The sequence below is a fragment of the Canis lupus genome, chromosome 22 (genome assembly GCF_011100685.1).
Source record: "Canis lupus familiaris isolate Mischka breed German Shepherd chromosome 22, alternate assembly UU_Cfam_GSD_1.0, whole genome shotgun sequence".
Lineage (NCBI taxonomy): Eukaryota > Metazoa > Chordata > Mammalia > Carnivora > Canidae > Canis > Canis lupus.
The window spans coordinates 46009318-46027752 of NC_049243.1; the positions used below are offsets into that span (position 1 = coordinate 46009318).

Consider the following 18435-nt stretch of genomic DNA (forward strand, 5'->3'; position numbering starts at 1 on the left):
CTAATTTTGATAAAAGTGAATGAGCTCCCAAATCTACCTCACTATGAAATACTGAACTTTGTAAAGTAGTACGATTTCCTAGCCACTGTTTTCCTGAAAATTTCCAAGTATCATTTAACTTCTGTGGAGAGCAACTAAGAAAGCAACACTATACATTACTGCAAAAGAATTAAAGACATAGGCAGCAAGACTCAATGGAAGAATCTTTTTGTCTTTCCTGTTACCATAATTAGTGAATGGAGGGGGGAGGTAAGTATTTGAAAAGTAAACTGCTTATCAAAGCTTGAATCAATAAATAAATGTGTTTTTAAGTGGGATTCATTGAGATTGATACATCTGTGGCTCCAGGTTGCTTAAGTTCTAAGCCCATGACAAGTTTGTTACTGAACCACAGAGGTTAGCAGCACGGCTTATCTGAAACAGACCAACCGGAGAATTTACCCATTCTTCAATTTTACCCTATAACCACCATGCTTCTTTATACATATAAAACAGTGAACGGGATTCCGACAATAAGGATATTATTTTACTGAGGTTTTCTGGTAGGAATACTCCCAGATCTCCATTCTGTCCACTCCAATAACAGACTTTAAGCCATATTATTCTCCCACTTGAAGTCAGGATGAGCCCTAGTCAACACTGAACTGCACTTCCAACACAGCCTACAGAAAGGTAGTTTTGTCTTCATGCAAATAATTTGCACATATTTGGGGTTGGTTAGCAATACTTCTAATATGACTGGAATTGAGAACTACTACTCTTTCTAACTCTTCTTCAAGTTATTAAAAAAAAAAAAAACCTCATATCAAGTACTATGTTGTTTTCACTCCCCATAAGGATCTGAAAGACAAAGAAAAGCTCTCTATATTTCCATGATCCCACATTGTCTCTTATAATACCAAATACTATAAATGTTAGAACTAACATTTTCCTGACATATGATCAGCTAAAGTCATGACAGAAATGAAGCAAATTGTCTTATAGATACCTGCACTCCCATTTCATTATAGCTTTATTCACAACCAAGTAAAGAAACAAAGTGCCTCTCCAAGGATCAATGTATGATCTTTCTCACACACACGCATGCATGCACACAGAATACTATTCAGCCATGATAAAAAGGAGAATGCTGCATTTGCAACAACATGAATGGACCTTGAGAATATCCTGCTGAGTGAAATAACTCACTCAGAGTTATTGAGGGACAGAGAAAGATAAATACTGTATGGTATCTATTATATGTGGACTTGAAAAACACTGAACTTATAAAAGGAGGGAGGAAAACAGTGGTTAGGGGCTTTTGGAGTAAAGCCTTGAGAGAGATTATCTAAGAGTACATACTTGCAACTGGTAGATAAATAAATCCTAGACACCTAATACATGATACAGTGATTAAAAACAACAAAAAGGGGATCCCTGGGTGGTGCAGCGGTTTAGCGCCTGCCTTTGGCCCAGGGCGCGATCCTGGAGACCCGGGATCGAATCCCACGTCGGGCTCCCAGTGCATGGAGCCTGCTTCTCCCTCAGCCTATGTCTCTGCCTCTCTCTCTCTCTCTCTCTCTCTCTCTCTGTGTGTGACTATCATAAATAAATTTTAAAAAAATTTTAAAAAAAACAAAAAGGTATTAGAAACAGTAAACATGCTAAGAGCCTAGACCTTCATTATTCATGACACAAGAATGATAATCATAGACATTAACACCATGAACACCTCAACAGCAATCATATTGTAATATAAATGTATCAACTCAATACGCTCTATGACTTTAACTTAAGTACTGTTGTATGCCCAGTATGTCTCAAAACAAACAAAAATCATACAACCATAATAAAGTCATGACAAGGTACTAGTGAAAGTCCCTTAAAAATTTAGGCCCATGAGAAGAGGTTAAAGTGATCATCTGGTTTTAAGGAACAATACTGTTCTCAACATCCAACCACCTCCCTCCAGCCCTTTCTGGGACTAATTCACTTTCAAATCCTCTTGAGAAGTGATGAAAGAAAAAGAGTACAAGTAAAAGCTGAATCAACAGAATAAGGAAAGTGAAGAACACAAATTTTGAGGTATTTCTTATTCTCATATTTGTAACTCAAATTAGAATATATATATCAACACACACACACACAAACAGACCCTTATTGAGTGCATACACCTTTTAACACCTGTATTATGTATGTGATGAACTGTCCAGGTCGAATTTTCTGACATTTTAAAAATATTTCTAATTATTCTGATTTCCACATTCAGTTCATAGGAAAAGATATGTTAAACAATTTCAGTTTGACCTGAAGATCTACCATTATTGTGTAAGATATTATACTGCAAAGGAATGAATGACATACCTTCAGAAAAGGCCCATGGACACTTGACGGGATGAGCACTGGGTGTTATTCTGTATGTTGACAAATTGAACACCAATAAAAAATAAATTTATTAAAAAAAAAAGAAAAGGCTCATGGAGAATTAGGAATATGGTATCTGGTTCCCTTATGCAAAATTCGCAGCACATTGGCATATGCCAGCTGCTTAATAAATGTTATAATCGGTATGCTGATTATAATCTGTAGGCTGATTAATGATTTGGAGTAATCTGGTGCTTAATTTTCAATTACAGGCATCATAACTCTACGGTTGCCACATAATAACCAATGAGGACAATAACAACAGGAGTGAACAAGGAGGCGAGGAGGACTATGCCTCTGCTGGGTACAAGCTCTAGAGGCCTAAGAGTGCAGATTTCTCATAGCTTTGTTGCTTCTGAAGGTGAAATGAGAAAATGGAAGGGACAGTATTTGGAAAAATTTAAACTGTCAAATTTACAATGTTCCTATAAAATGACAACACAGGGAGGAGTATTCCAAATGTATCATACTTTGGGCTGATCTTCAATTTGATAAGTAGATTATAACCACGAACGGATGACACCACTGTCAAGGAACATAGCCCTTAAATGTTGGGAGGGATACATGGAAGCTAGGGTCATAAAAATCCTCTGAGTTTTTACAACTATTTTTGTGTTTTATTATTTATTTTTTTTTTTATAAAATTGTTTCTAAATGAGTTCGGAAACACAACAGAACCACAAAATTTCGAAGCTGGAGAATCTGCCAGAGATTATGAGGCTGAATAAAAACTAAGACTCAAGACTACTTAGGTACTCCCTTCCTATGTACTAAAACACAGCTACCTGGCAGACAGGTGTTCAATGATTAAATGCTCTATCTTCACTTGGGTCTCTCCATCCAAAGTTACATATTTCTTCCTATACCTCAATGCCGTTAAGCCAGCCAGAAATTCATGACATTTAAATTGTCAGTTTATTAATGCTAATTGGGTAGTATATATAGAAGAGCTCTATTTGTTCTGTGGGTTTATTATTCTTTTAACTGCTTTCAAAATATAACCTACAGTTTATAAGAACTAACCAGAAATCGCATTTTCTTCCCAAGCTGCTTTAACCACATTTTGTGCAAGAAGAAGTTTTGAAGTATCAGAATGTCCATCTGATAGAAATGCAAAAGGATTCCCCAGAATTAACTGGAGTGAACAAACCACAAAATGGCTCTAAAAACATCCCATGAATAAAATTTGAAGGCTTGACAATCTAAAACTGCCTTAGGTCAACTTTAACTTTCACTTGTGAAATTTGTCATTTTCATGCTATTTGAAAAAGGTGAATACATAGAAGTTCTACATTTTGACCAGTTATAGCATTTTTAAAAATAATAAGTTCCTGCTACTCCAAGAAGTATACCCACTTCCCTGGAAATATTCCAAGGTACCATTTAAAGAGAACTTATTTTATAAATTTCAAACTGTCTTTCCTTAATTACACAATAGACTTCTGTAATAAACTTCAGCCATATCATTTTTAAACAAAAAGTAAACCAGATGTTTGGTACTTATATGCAAAATTGAGCTCTCATTGTGAAACCAAATTAAATTAAAATGAACTCCAGAATGAAGCTAAGCCCCCAATGAAAAACAACAAACACAAAACCAAAAAAAGAAAAAAGAAAAAGAAAAGAAAAAAAACCCACAACAGCGTTGTTTTGTGGCTTCTTAGTTTTGGTCATTTACCTATTTTTCCTTAGATTTGGGAAAACATGAACCCTATTCCCAACTCCCCACTGTTTTATCAAAATTAGCATATGCATTTGTATTTTTTCTTTAAAGACACACACAGCAAAAAGCCCCAAAATGTCAATGTATCACTTAAATAGTCAAAACTTAATTAATGTCAGGTATATAGTAGACACTATTATCAATGACTTCCATATAAAACTCTTAATTCTCACATACATATAAAAGTTTGGTGCTACTACTCTATCCCCACTGTACACAGTTGAAGCAGAAAGAGGTGAAATAAATCAACCAAGGTTTGTCAGTAGCAAGGTTAAGATTTATATTTTCAGAGACCGAGTCTAGAGTCTGCTCTCTTGACCGAGGAGCAGGAATTACATTTTGGTCCAAAACCACTACTGGGAAATACAAGAAAACCATTCAAATTGGTGTCACTAATATCAATGCTCATTTTATTTGCTGGTTAATTTTCAAATTTTAAATCTGACATCTCTTTAAATGAATTCAGCAATATGAAAGTTATTTTGGTGTGACAATCTAATAAGAATTCTCTCTCGTGTATAACGCACGCACCACACACACACACACACACACACCCTCCACCCCAACCTTCATCAGTGTTAAGACAATTGGGCTTCAGTCAAGAGGACCCTGATGGAGCAGTGAAGTGCCAGGTACAGCTACTCCAAGGCTATATTCCCAACAGAACTGGGAAATGACAACATCTTGACCTACATCCCACTCCGTCTAAAAATAGTGTAAAATGTTTACTGATTAAAACCAAAATTCTCTCTCATCTGACATGAAATTAGAAAGTGGCATAAGGGGGCTCCTGGGTGACCTAATTAGTTGAGTATCCAATTCTTTTTTTTTTTTTTTTTGAGTATCCAATTCTTGATTTCAGCTAACTTCATGATTTCAGCAAGAGATCCAATCCCACATGTAGCTCCACGCTCAGCAGCGAGTCTGCTTGAGATTTTCTCTCTCCCTCTCAATCTGCTCCTACCCACCTCCTCTTGTGAACATGTGCATGCTCTCTCTCCTTAAATAAATAAATCATTTAAAAAAGGGGGATGTAAGAATTCAGAGGACAGAAAAGATAGGCTATTTTTTTTCAAATACTCAGTGTTACTCTTTCGTCACCTAAAATTTCAAACCCTAATCTCATCTAGAAAATTTAACTTATTTGATAGAGAAAGAACCAAGACAGGACAACACACTCAAAGGCCAGCCTAACTAAATGTTACATTCCCATAGTGTCTCCTTTGTGAAAGAAGATGTGAGCGGTCAGAATGTTTGGTATCAAGGATTAAAGCTTCTTAATTCAATTTTTAGAATTCCATGGTACGCCTGGGTGGTTAGGTGGTTGAGCGTCTGCCTTTGGCTCAGGGCGAGATCCTGGAGTCCGGATCCAGTCCCACATGGGGCTCCTTGCAGGGAGCCTGCTCCTCCCTCTGCCTGTGTCTCTGTCTGTCTGTATCTCTGTCAAATAAATAAATAAAATCTTTAAAAAAAACACACACATAATTTTTAGAATTCCCTAATGTATGATAAATCTAGTCACCTGGTCTAAAGAATCAACAATTTGTTAATAAATGGCAGCTTATCTGATTATAAGATAAACCACAGTCTGGATTACACAGGTGTTGCCTTTTATTACTCTGGCTATTGATGTCAACTATTTAGTTAATCTTGAAGTCAAGGAAGAACAATTTTCTAGTAACACTGATTATTCATCATCCTGAAATATGCATTTATTTTCATTTCATATACAAAGTTTGTCAAGATCAACATTTAAAAGTTAGTACCAGGGGATCCCTGGGTGGCTCAGCAGTTTAGCACCTGTCTTCTGCTCAGGTCATGATCCCGGAATCTGGGATTGAGTCCCATGTCAGACTCCCTGCATGGAGCCTGCTTCTCCCTCTGCCTATGTCTCTGCCTCGCTCTTTCTCTGTGTGTGTGTCTCATGAATAAATAAAAAAATCTTCAAAAAAAAAAAAAAAAATCTTCAAAAAATAAAAATTAAGCAAGTGCGTTCTTTTGCTTAACACATTCTCAAAATTTCTATACTTTTTCACTACATGCCTTAAACTGAGTAAAGAATGAGATCACTCCCTAAACCAAAAGAACACTTACTGGAACCCCTATTTAAAATTAGGAACAAATTGGGGTACCTGGGTGGCTGAGTTGGTAAAGCATCTGCCTTCAGCTTAGGTTATAATCTCAGAGTCCTGGGATAGAAATCCCACATGCGGAGGCTGCTCTGCAGGGAGCCTGCTTCTAACCTCTGCCTGCTGCTCTCTACCCCCACCTCCGCTTGTGCTCTATCAAATAAATAAAATCTTAAAAATTAATAAAAATAAAATTAGGGACAAATCAAAATCATTATCCAGTTATTGACTTCAACATCTTAAAATCAGTGACATAACCTGAAAAATCACTCAGAGCAGATGCAATGCTTTCCACTGATGTACTAACAACACATGGCTCTAGAGTACTATTTCTACTAACAGTGGACCTGGACGCAAGATCTTCCTATCACGAAGAGTATGACTGTATTTGGAATGATGTCTGGATAAAGATTTTTAAACACATAACAAGCCTAAAATAGACTTTCCAGGTGTTCAAGAGGCTGAAACATATCCCCATGTGATACAATCTATTAAAATGCAAATGCAAAAAAGAAATGAAAGGGAAATAATTCCAGAACAGAGAACTTGATTTTCTGATAGCTTTCCACTTAACCACAGTATTTAATAAACTCCCATTCAAAGTGTTCTTTGAAGCCTGTTGGTTTTTTTTTTTTTTTCCTAGATGTTACAGAGTTCACATCTAAATGAGGGGGATATTTCTAAAAGAGTTATCTTGGGTACAAAGAATGAAAAGAACACTCAACAGATCATGGTTGATTTCATTACAACTTTCTTAAGGGAAAAGTTGCCGTTGTTTATCTTCTATCCACCATCAAAGCATCTATAACATATTTCTAAAACCCCAAAGAGGGGCACCTGGGTGGCTCAGTGATTGAGCATTGCCTTTGGCTCAGGGTGTGATCCCAGGGTCTAGGGATTGAGTCCTTCATCCAGCTCCCCATGGGGAGCCTGCTTCTCCCTCTGCCTGTCTCTGCCTCTGTGTCTCTCATGAATAAATAAATAAAATCTTTAAAAAGTTAAAGCCTAAAGAGAAATATGTGTCAATACTTATTAAGGGCTGACTTCCTTCTTTTTGGATATACTTCCCGGAAATAATCTCTAGCACTCAGTGGTTCCTGATGGATCAGAAAAGCATTTGAGTATCAATCCTCAAGAGTCTGGTTAAAAGCTGGGCTGGATTTGCTACAAGCACAGGGGTTGTTATCTTAAATAAATCACATACATTTGTTTCTTAAATTCCTCTCTCTCTCCAACTAGTGTGATTTCATTTTGAAACAATTGGTCTTGAAGTTCCAGGAAAATAGTTTTTGGAAATTTTATGCAATCAAGGCCAATGACTTACGTAATTGATTATGGCCAAGAAATATACCACAAGACTGTGTGTGTAAGGGTGTGCTGTGTGTACATGTAAATCAAGATATCTGCTCTACTACAGTACTAAATCTTTGGTTCTGGGGATCCGCAGGTAGGTCAGCAATTTAACACCTGCCTTCGGCCCAGGGCATGATCCTGGGGATCCAGGATTGAGTCCCACATCAGGTTCCCTGCATGGAGCCTGCTTCTCCCTTTGCCTGTGTCTCTGCCTCTCTCTCTGGATCTCTCATGAATAAATAAAAATAAATCTTTAATTCTACTTTCTATATAGAATCATCAAATACTGACACTCAATTTTTTTGGGGGGTTGGGGGGTTGCTTGTTTTAGAAATAATCCACAATCTGCAAATAATCTAGGTTACAAAGGCCTTGAAAATATAACCTTTTTAAAGATTTTATTTATTCATGAGAGACACAGAGAGAGAGGCAGAGACACCACCAGCAGAGGAAGAAGCAGCCTCCCTGATGAAGGACTGGATGGATCTAGAATCACAACTGACGGAGCCAAAGGAAGATGTTTAACCACTGAACCACCCAGGTGCCCCCAGAATATGGACTTTTTGTCCCAATGCTAGGGAACACAACTTACAACCAGGAGAGGATCAGTAAATGTTTGAGTAGAGAAAAAGCCTCCCTAAGCCTCCCTTCTATTTACTAACTGTGAAACAGGAGGCCAGAGAAGGGTCTGGCACAGCTACTTCAAAGGGACATTCCAACAGAACGGGGTCTTTACCGTATCTCAACCTACAACTCAACCCTCTGTGAATAATTTAAAATGTCTACTGATGTTTTAAAATTAATTCTTCCTCTTTATCTCTTCAAGAACATGTAGCTTATAAAGTAAAACTATTGGGTAGAAACACTTGTCTTCAGTGCACAACCTCACCCCAAGGAAATATATTAGGTGTCTGGCAATTTCATTTCCATGACTGGAAGATAACAGGAGAAGTTGGAACCCTGCATAGTGTACTTCCATGAACCACAGGTTCCAAAGAAAACCATATATTACGGTTTTCGCTGCATGCCGTCAGACATGAAGCATAGTTCACCATAGTTCTGCATGCCGTCAGACCAGAAACATAGTTCACCATAAATAATTTACTACAAATTCTACTTTGGAAAAATCAATAAAGAAGGGTTCCAATTAATATAAACATTGAATGTAAAGATAAAAAGGCTCTAATTCTATTTCAACACTCTATAAAGTTGCAATGTTCTTAAAAGTTAGAGTACAGATAGATGCCAATAGACTCCTGAAACCATTCCTTCTTCTGTCCCAGGACCAAATACTAATCAGCTACAAAGTGTCCAGTTATGGGTTCAGAAGCTTTTGCAATAACATAATAGATAGACTCTATGAGGATGGAAAGCCCAAGGCTAAGAGAAGAGACTGGCAGTCAACACATTAATTGCCTAAATTAGAATTTAACCATAATTAGGACAAATACTACAAAGACATGATTTAAAACATAACCAAATTTTAAATTTTATGTTTAAATGTATGAAATAAAATGTCATGATATATTTAATTTATGGAATAAAATGCCATAGGCTCAACATTGTAAACATCTGAATTTTTCCCTATTTCCTTGATGTCAAAAAATAAATGCTTAAAGTAAAGGGAGCAGGGAAGAAATGATAACAGAAGACAAAGATTTCAGTTATAAAATGAATATCAAAGTTCACTCCATGGTGTCACAGGTGAGCTACCAAATCAAATTGTTGATGGCTAACAACTGACAGTATAGCAAAACCATATGGACCTTCGACCAGCAAATTTCTCTCCACTCCCAACTCATGTCAGAGGACTGGGCTTTATATATATTTATCAATATTTATTCATATTGAAACTGGCTCAGAAATACTATTCCAGTTTTCCTTGAAATGGGTGCACAAAAGTAATAAACTATGTCACAAAGAGCTACAAAGTTGAAGTAATCGTCTGTGTGATGGGATGGGGGGGCCCACAGGATGTTAAATAACAGTATTTGAATTACTATAAATCACACACCCTGTAAGGTAATGCCAAATTACTGTGCGTATGAACACAAGAAATTCAGATCCACTAGTGACGTCCTGAGTACCAAGTACTGCCTAGCCGCAAGTTGCCTGAAGCCTGAGACAACGCAAATATAAAATCAATGAAAACCAAGGAATCTGGGAGTATGAACATTGCAGCCAAAATTTTAGAGTGGAGAACTTATTAATATATATACACCTATACTAATATACACACATATTATCACCTAATATATACTCTACTAGGAAATAAAGCAACGCAGATAAAATGCCATACTTACGAATTCCTGAGAGATTACATGATTACCACTTTGAACAGGGCACAATCTTCCCAAATCTTATCTTTTTAATTTTATTGGACAACCGCAAACAGTGCTTTCTCTGTTACTAAGCTGTCAGTATTTCCATGTATAATTATTAGAAGAAAAAAAAAAACAGGAATAAAGAGTAATCAGAACATTCTAATAGACTAAAATGTATAGCAAAATGGTGCAATATTTACCAGCTCTGGACAAGAGCTATAATAATCACCTTTGGACAGATTACTGACAAAATAACAATAGTAATCAAATATATGTCACTATGTAACTATTTAAACTCCTAAGAAAGGCTTTTATGATACTATTAGCAGCAAATGAACTACTCCCATAAAATATGACTTAATATCACCCTGATAAGAGTTTAAGTACATATAACCATTGTTATGTGAAAAAACATTATTTTTAATATGTGACAGCCCGACAGGATTTAATTACCACACCTACTTCAAAACTATTAGCTGTTTCATTCAAACCTGAAAAAACAATATTTATATGGGTATTGAGAATCATTATGATTGATGCAATCTTTTGTGTTATTCCCTTTATAGTCACTTGCATTTGTTATTATTAACAAGGAAGAAAGAAAGGAGAAATGTGTGTTTCTGTTTTGCAACAAAGCTTTTCTGATGATGACTAACCTCTTCCTTTGAACACAAAAAGCCTCTTTTAACCAATGTACATATAAATATGTTCTTCACAATGCACACCAAGCAAGGAAAGAAGAAGGGGGAAAAAAAAAATGCAAGCCTGTAGGACTTAAGCCAGAATTAAAGGCAACACAGGCAAGATGAGGACATGAAAGCTGTCAGGAGAGATGTTATTCTTACTCTCAATTTCTTACAACTCCTCTGCTCTCAAGGAAGAAAAGCCATAGTTTCTTTTAACCATATCCACAACAGATCTCACTTGAAAGGAAACACAGCCAGGGATTTGGCATGAATGGGCACATTACCAATTTTCCAGCATCACTACTGAATATTTATGTCGGTGACGAATGATGACACCAGTGAAATATTTTAACACGAAGCCTTGCCTTGTAAATTGTCTCGATGCTGTGTCAAAACAACACCTACCATAAATCAGAGCTCTGAGGACCAGTATTTCTTGTTCTAACATGCTACCTGCTCAGCAGAATCACTTGTGTGAACAGGCATAGATTAATGTGGGCTAAGCAGAGCCATCTTCCCTCCTAAGTTATAGAGCTATAATTTAACAGGCCTATTATCGTCAAGGTAATTTTGACAGTGCTGAAATATTATACTTGTTAAAAATATGCTTTTAGCACTAACTCCAGTGGTCATTTGAACGGAATAAACAGAGAGGTATCCCTACAATTATCTTGCTTCCCTACCGATGTCTCTTTTCCAGCAAGGCACCAATCTGTTGACAACTGATTTTATGAACACTACGGCAAGACGATTTTTCTGGTAGTACAAGAAGCTAACCGTGGTGCTTTCGGCTCACTTTTCACTTGTCCCTGAGTTATTTATTAGCAACCTAACAGTGGATGCTAAGGAGTTCCTTTGCAGGTTCAAGAAAGTGAACAATTGTTCAAACCTCCACCACCCACCCCTCCCCAACGCTCAAACTCCTACTTATGCATCTCCGAAAATTCAGGATAGAATTGGAAAAGCCTAATTTCCCACTGAAATTAGAAAGCCTCATCCTTGGGACAAATCTAGATTTTTGATTAGGACAATACAAAAATGTGTCTCTCATTGTTCACTATGCCACGATTCACATTCCATACCTTACTGGGTACAAGCACGTTCCACTGGGAGGATAAAATTAACAAAAGCGACAGTTAGTACGTTTGCTTTTCTCCTTGTATAGTACTTAAGCCTAACTGAATCTTTCAGGAAAAAATGATATATACGTTGATACTTTCCTTATACCAGACGCATAAACAAGTGAACACACACGTCACTGCAGAAATATCAGTCATATGAAATGAACAGTGGCCACAACCCAGCATTAATTTTGCATTTCACTAAGAAAATAAACACCAACAGTAACTGACACCAGCAGGTTAATTTCTTAAAGCCAAATTAATAAACTGGAAGCAAACAGATTTAGTTATATGGAATCCATGACAGTCACTGCATTCAGCCAAGTGTTATGTCACCATTTCCAGAAATGAAGAAATAGGACAACTATCCACTCATCTTCTCTCCAAAACAAAGGGTGAAATCCTAGAGACTTTGTAAGAATAAAACATCTCTATGGACTCTACCGGCATGGGAAATACTGGTCATATATATTTCTCCCTAAACTCATGTTTGACTCAGGTCACAAGAGTGACCATATTCTACCCTTGGAATTAAAATATATGCAGCCAAGTTGTCAGCGGCTGCCTATTCCAGTTACTAGGTAAGAATGTGTCAAGTTAAAAAAATCCAAGTGAACTTGTTTGAGTTGCCAGACGTTCTGCGACAACACTCTTTGAGAAATTCGTTAATAAAGAGTTTAATATCTCAAACATAATAAATCACAAAGAGTTTTTAAATCTTTGTCAACACTACAAAATGCAAACTCAAGCTACAAAAAAAAAAAAAAAAAGATTTTTTTTTCAGCTTTAAATCGGGAAAAAAAAAAATACAGGTTTATGCAATAAGGTGCGCGCTTACATTATCCCTGAAATAATGTAGATCATGCTGCCCTCTTGTGCCAGACATAAAAACTAAAACAAATTCAGCTCATCCAAGGAATATGGAAATAATCTCTTAATTTCTCAATGATTTCCTGTTGACCTGAGATTGATGTTATCTGTGAATTAAGATCTGATAGAACAGAGATGACAACAGAAAAATGTTGATCAGGGAAAAGGCACAGCCAAGGTGCAGCCCACAGCAAGGGGACACAGATCACGTCCACAAAGGCACTCTTGGACTCAAGGTGCAAGCAGAATGTGTGTGAAAGGCTGGAACAGCTGAAAACATGTGGCTCTTTAACACACACACAATACCATTACCAAAATCCACAGAGGAGGGAAGGCAAAAAGAAGAAAACTCACTTTTACCCTTCTGACACAACCCATTAGCTGATTCAAATTTTACCCCAAACAGTTTAAGATTAATTGGGTTATTAAAAATCAGTGGGTAATAAGATAGCTTATTTGCTTATGTAATGTACTAAGTAAACTTCAGGCAACCATACGTGGGTTCAAAATGGAGAAAAACATTAAGTCATGCAGCTTGGAGAGATGGAACTTTCTTAAAAAATCAGAGCTCTGGGGGAACCTGGGTGCCTCGGTGGTTAAGCATCTGCCTTAGGCTCGGGTCGTGATCCCGGGGTCCTGGGATCGAGTTCTACATGAAGCTCCCCAAAAGGGAATCTGCTTCTTCTCCCTCTGCCTGTGTCTCTGCCTCTTTCTGTGTGTCTCTCATAAATAAATAAATAAAATCTTTAAAAAAAAAAATCAGAGCTCTGAAGTGGTTAGACAGTCGTGGCTACCAAGCAGACACACAGACTATCCTTCTCCCTAAATCCAAGTCAACGAGGCTGGGATGTCAGTGGGGGGTGGAAACTGGTGTTTCGGGGCCCCTCAATGAAAGCATGGGTCTCTGCATAAGTTCAAAGCATATCAAAAAAAAAAAAAAAAAAAAAAGCATCTCCATCCCCCTGATGAACAAAATGGGAAACAAAGGAGAAGGGAGACAGCACATCTGGGGTGGAAGCACCCATGAAGAAATGTAAAAAGACATTTCTACAATCAGCATCAAGGACTCTGAGCATATTTTGACACAGGTGGCAAGTGAAGCAGGCCACAAAAGGGAACTCTGGCAGGACATTTGCAAATCCATCTGAGGCTATGGGACGGGCAGTTCTAGGCATTACCTGGAACTGGCCAAAATACCTTCCTAGATCTTCTGTTTTCCAAACTCCAAGATGGTGTCAGGATTGTGAGCTCAAAGGAAGCCAACTGATTTCTCCCTGAGAGGGTGCTCTGAAGAACAAATTATTGAGAAGAGAAAGATCTACTTTGGGTCACTCTGCAGGCTGCTCAGAGGACACTGCTACTCAGGGAGCACACCACCACACCGGGCACCTTTATACATTTTGGGAAGATATTTAACAGAACTTAAAAATTGACTTGTCTACCCCTCAACTTGAAAGAAATTGTGTTTTAAAAATACATACAAATCAATGATGTCTACCATGAAGCATAATTCATAGCTTTGGCTTGTTCTTCCCATTGCCTTCAATGGTACAAAAAAAATTTTTTAAGAGGTACAAAACTTTTAAACAAATGGTAAAATCTACCACTTAAAATGTTGTTAATTTTTTAAAAATTGTTTCAATCTACTACAAAAAACAGTTAATAACTCATGGCCCCTAAACATTCTGGGCAAACCAGGACTATCTGTGGAGTGTTTATTTGGGTTTCTGTTTTCTTGAAGGGATGAAGGCCAGCTAACAGATTTGGGACGGAAGAGACAAGATAAACACTAGTGTGCTGCTCTAAGATTAGTGACCTCGAACATTTAGACTGTGTCTCAAATCCTTGAATAATAAATAAATCAGCAAGTGGAGAGGCCTACAGGTCTTGAACAGGCGGAGTCTGGTTAACTGTGGCCAGGAGCATTCAGAGGCTGTGGTAACAGAAACACAGACCCACTTAATGTGCCAAACTTTACGACTGTAGCTTTCAAATTAATGGGCAGGGTGGAACGATGTGCTGGCTGTCAAATGTGTAAGGCCTCCAGTCCCGTTCTCACCACAGATGTGAAAAGACCACAGGCCCGGGGGGGGGCCTCTGGAGGTCACTATTCCTGTGCTCAGCATGGGGCTTGGGCCAAACAAATATGCTGAAAAAACTGCATAAAATCCATGCCTGACCAGTCTCCTTTAATCTTCACAACAGCCTAGTGAAGCAGGAAGGGCAGCTCTTATTTCCATTAACCAGGTGAGGACAGTCCAACCTACTACCGTTCCCTCACCAAGCCTAGGAATCCGTATGTGCTGACTGGGTGCCAAACACTGATCTACTCTATCCCCACAATGTCTTGCTAAGGAGGAGGACATAACATCCCCACTTCACAGGTAAGAACACTGAGGCACCTGAGTGTTACTATAACCATAACCAGCTATTACGATCAGTAGCTAATACCAGGTGTGAACCCAGACAGCTGGATCCACAGTCCACACTATGAACCATGACCACATCATGGTTTGCAATTCACCGGCTCAGCAGTATCAACATGCTATGTCCTGGGTCACATGGCTGGTGAAGAACCAGAGCAGGCCTACTCCTGTGCTCCCACAAGCCCACTTCCCTGACTGGACAAGTCCTGTCAATTCTCTCCTGCATAAACAAAGCCACCCTGGGCCTGAACTGTAGGAACAAATGTTGATGGAACGACTCTTCTTCAGAAGCAAGAGAGGTCAAAGGCCTTGGGGTGGAGGAATCACTCAGACACCTCAAGGTGCACTCATGCCAAGGAAAGTATTACTGCAGATCTATTTGCTATGGGCCACAAAGCCTATAATATGTAACCAAAGGTCCACTTTAAAGCTAGAGCTTAAAGCCTTTATTGAAGAGAATGTTTACACTTGAATCTTGGGTTTTTGTTAATTTTTCATTATCATTTTAGGTAAACCAGCCAGGACAGGCATATGCTAGAGCTCCAGGATTCCAGAGAGAGTCCCTTGTGAGAGGACCCTTCATATTAAAGTATGACCTAGCTTCAGGGTCCATGATGCAGCCAATGTTCCAGCTGTACCCAATATAGGGTGTTTTGTATTTTGCCAAACAAATGCATTTCCTAAATCACAGTCTGCAAACTGAACACTCGTTTACACACACACACACACACACACACACACACACACACACACACACAGGAATAGAAGCTTGCATGCACCCCATATTCAGATTCTGTCTGGTAGAAGCAAACTGTGAGTGGTGCTTTTTGTATAAAATGAATCAAGACACACTGCGAGGTGTTCCTAGTGACTCCTGTTTTCAAATGCTGAAATTGAATCAGACACTATGTCAAGAAGACAGATTTACTGAGAAACTTGGTGTCTGACTTACCTATTGGGTTTGTATCAAAGAACAACACTGGAGCTCTCAAAATGGACTCAAACATTTTGTTGTGCAAAGTTTGTGAAGAATTAACAAGGACATAGAACACCAACAGAGATCTCGCGATGCCAAAAAGAACAGTAGCCACCGTCAAACCTGAAATAAAAAAGCATCCCTCAGAGAACAACATCTCCTTTTTTTCAGCTGAAGCGTGTCAGGCAGTTTAGGAAGATATTATGTATCTGATTCCATAAAACACGAGGATTCTGTAAGAGTTCAATGCATTTGCAAGATCCACTTAAAAAGAGTAATATAATTTCTTTTTCTCTGATTAAATAGAACCTATATGAAAAAAATCAAGTGTAAACTACAATTTCATGCTAGGCTTTTCTAATTCATTGACAAGTTCTACTAAAAATTCAGAAGAAAAAGAATTAAAAAAAAATTGTTCATCTTCCCTTCTCCATTTACAGGTTTCATAATCTAAAACTGCAGTATGCTCTGACACCAATGTGTGAATTAACAGGGAACAGGGGAAATGATGTACCATTTCCTTGTAGAAAATGCTCAATTGGCTTTTAAAGAATATGAAAATACCACATTAAGTTGCAAATAGAAAAATCTCTCAACTGAATTGCAAAAAAATACAAATTATGTGTTAGCATCAAATAATCTCAGTGAGCAACTAATCGCTCATACCGAGTGTTTTATGTAAAAACACAAAGCATTTTTAAATGAACAAAATCACTTAAATAACAGATTTTATTAAGGACATAAATGAGTACCGATTATGCACGTAAAAATTAAAATCGCTTTCCTAACATCTCCTGAATTTCCAATGCTACACAGAATGTGGATAACTTCTGTGATAAATATGCCATCAAGTGCATTTTCTCCCCTTCAGATGACACATCACTGTTGTTTTAACTCTCAAAGCTGCTTTAAATGCCTGAACTCTGTCAACAGGCATTTCCCTGAGGACCCTCATCCTGCTTCAATGTGTAGCAAAACCACTCCGGGCTCCCTCCGGACCTCTCACATCCCAATGGTGTCGAAGGTAAATGGCTTCTGTGTTCAGGTTTCTAAGCAAATGATCAACGAAATAAATACCAAATTTCAGTGAGTAGGTTTTCACAAAGATCACTCGCTCTATCTTTCGGAAAGCTTGTATGAGCATTTGCGGTGAAAATATTTAAAATTTTAGATGAGGATTTCCTTTTAAAAGTATGTAATATCACATATATTCTAAGCACTCTTGTGAAAACAGAGCACAGTGTTTAATATTAGTCTGGCAAGCCAAATGTTAAATTAATCACACAGTTGGGGACGCGATAACATTGTGATCTCAAGGTAAGAAAGAGAAGGAATCCTAATTCCCAGACACTGGATTTTTTCCCTGCTTAGCTTCTCTCTTAAGTAATTAGTGAAGCCCAAGAGATGAGCAGTATGGGGAAGGGAGCTTTGCATACCTGCGAGGAAATAATGCTTTTATTTGGGGGAACCTTGCTGCCAGAGGATTTCATCCAAGTTCAATAAAAGCCAGGGGTTTATTCAGACAGAATTGGAACAATCCGAATCACAGGGTGGGGATCCGTTTCTAATCCCCTTGCCCATCCAAATAATGATATAAGATTTAGCTAAAGCAACCTATTAGAATAGACAATAGCCACATATTTCCAGTGGCTGATTTTCTGAATGCTCAATCCTGGTTTAACTTCCAAAATCCAGTACAGAGCAAATTAAGAGTCTTCATTCAACCTCTTTCTTCTAGTAGATTTTAAAAATAATTATTCTAATTAATTCACAGAGTAAATGCGACTCAGACTCTTAATCTGTTAAGACATTACTGAATTACTCCTGGAAGCCCTAGTTACTCACACAGGCTCATTGTAAGCACCTCAGACTCCCGGATAATAAAACGAATGATTAAACTTTACCTGAATAAATTCCTAAGTACCAGGGAAGATCGAGCTTCTCAGTGACATTTTCTTTTCCATCTACCGTGACATTCAGGGCACTTTGTTCATTTGCCCTGTGGAAAAAGGGAGAAAAAAATATTAAACTATAGATGGAATTTAGAACAACAATAACAAAACAAAACAAAAAAAAAAAAAGCCTGAATTTGGGAGACATGACTAATGCCAGAAAAGGATTCCCAGCAACTAGGACACTTGGGTGGCTCAGTGGTTGAGCATCTGCCTTAGGCCCAGGTCGTGATCCCGGAGTCCTGGGATTGAATCCTGTATCGGACTTCCTGCAGGGAGCCTCCTTCTCCCTCTGCCTGTGTCTCTGCCTCTCTGTCTCTCATGAATAAATAAATAAAAATATTAATAAATTTAAAAAAGGATTCCCAGTGTCAAAGGGCCTGGGTACATCCACCTTATAAAAATTCAACTTTCAGTTCTCAAAACTGTGGAGTATCAGATGTGGGGACAGACCATGGAAAAGTTACACTCT

At 38.0% G+C, this 18435-nt stretch overlaps 1 protein-coding gene across 1 annotated transcript in view; it reads right to left on the bottom strand.

Moving 5' to 3' along the window:
• ABCC4 (ATP binding cassette subfamily C member 4) overlaps positions 1-18435 on the bottom strand; it is a 245850-nt gene that overhangs the window by 109423 nt on the left and 117992 nt on the right. Inside the window, 2 exon segments of the mRNA NM_001197174.1 lie at positions 15988-16134; positions 17916-18010. Of these exon segments, the coding sequence (NP_001184103.1) occupies positions 15988-16134; positions 17916-18010 (242 nt within the window).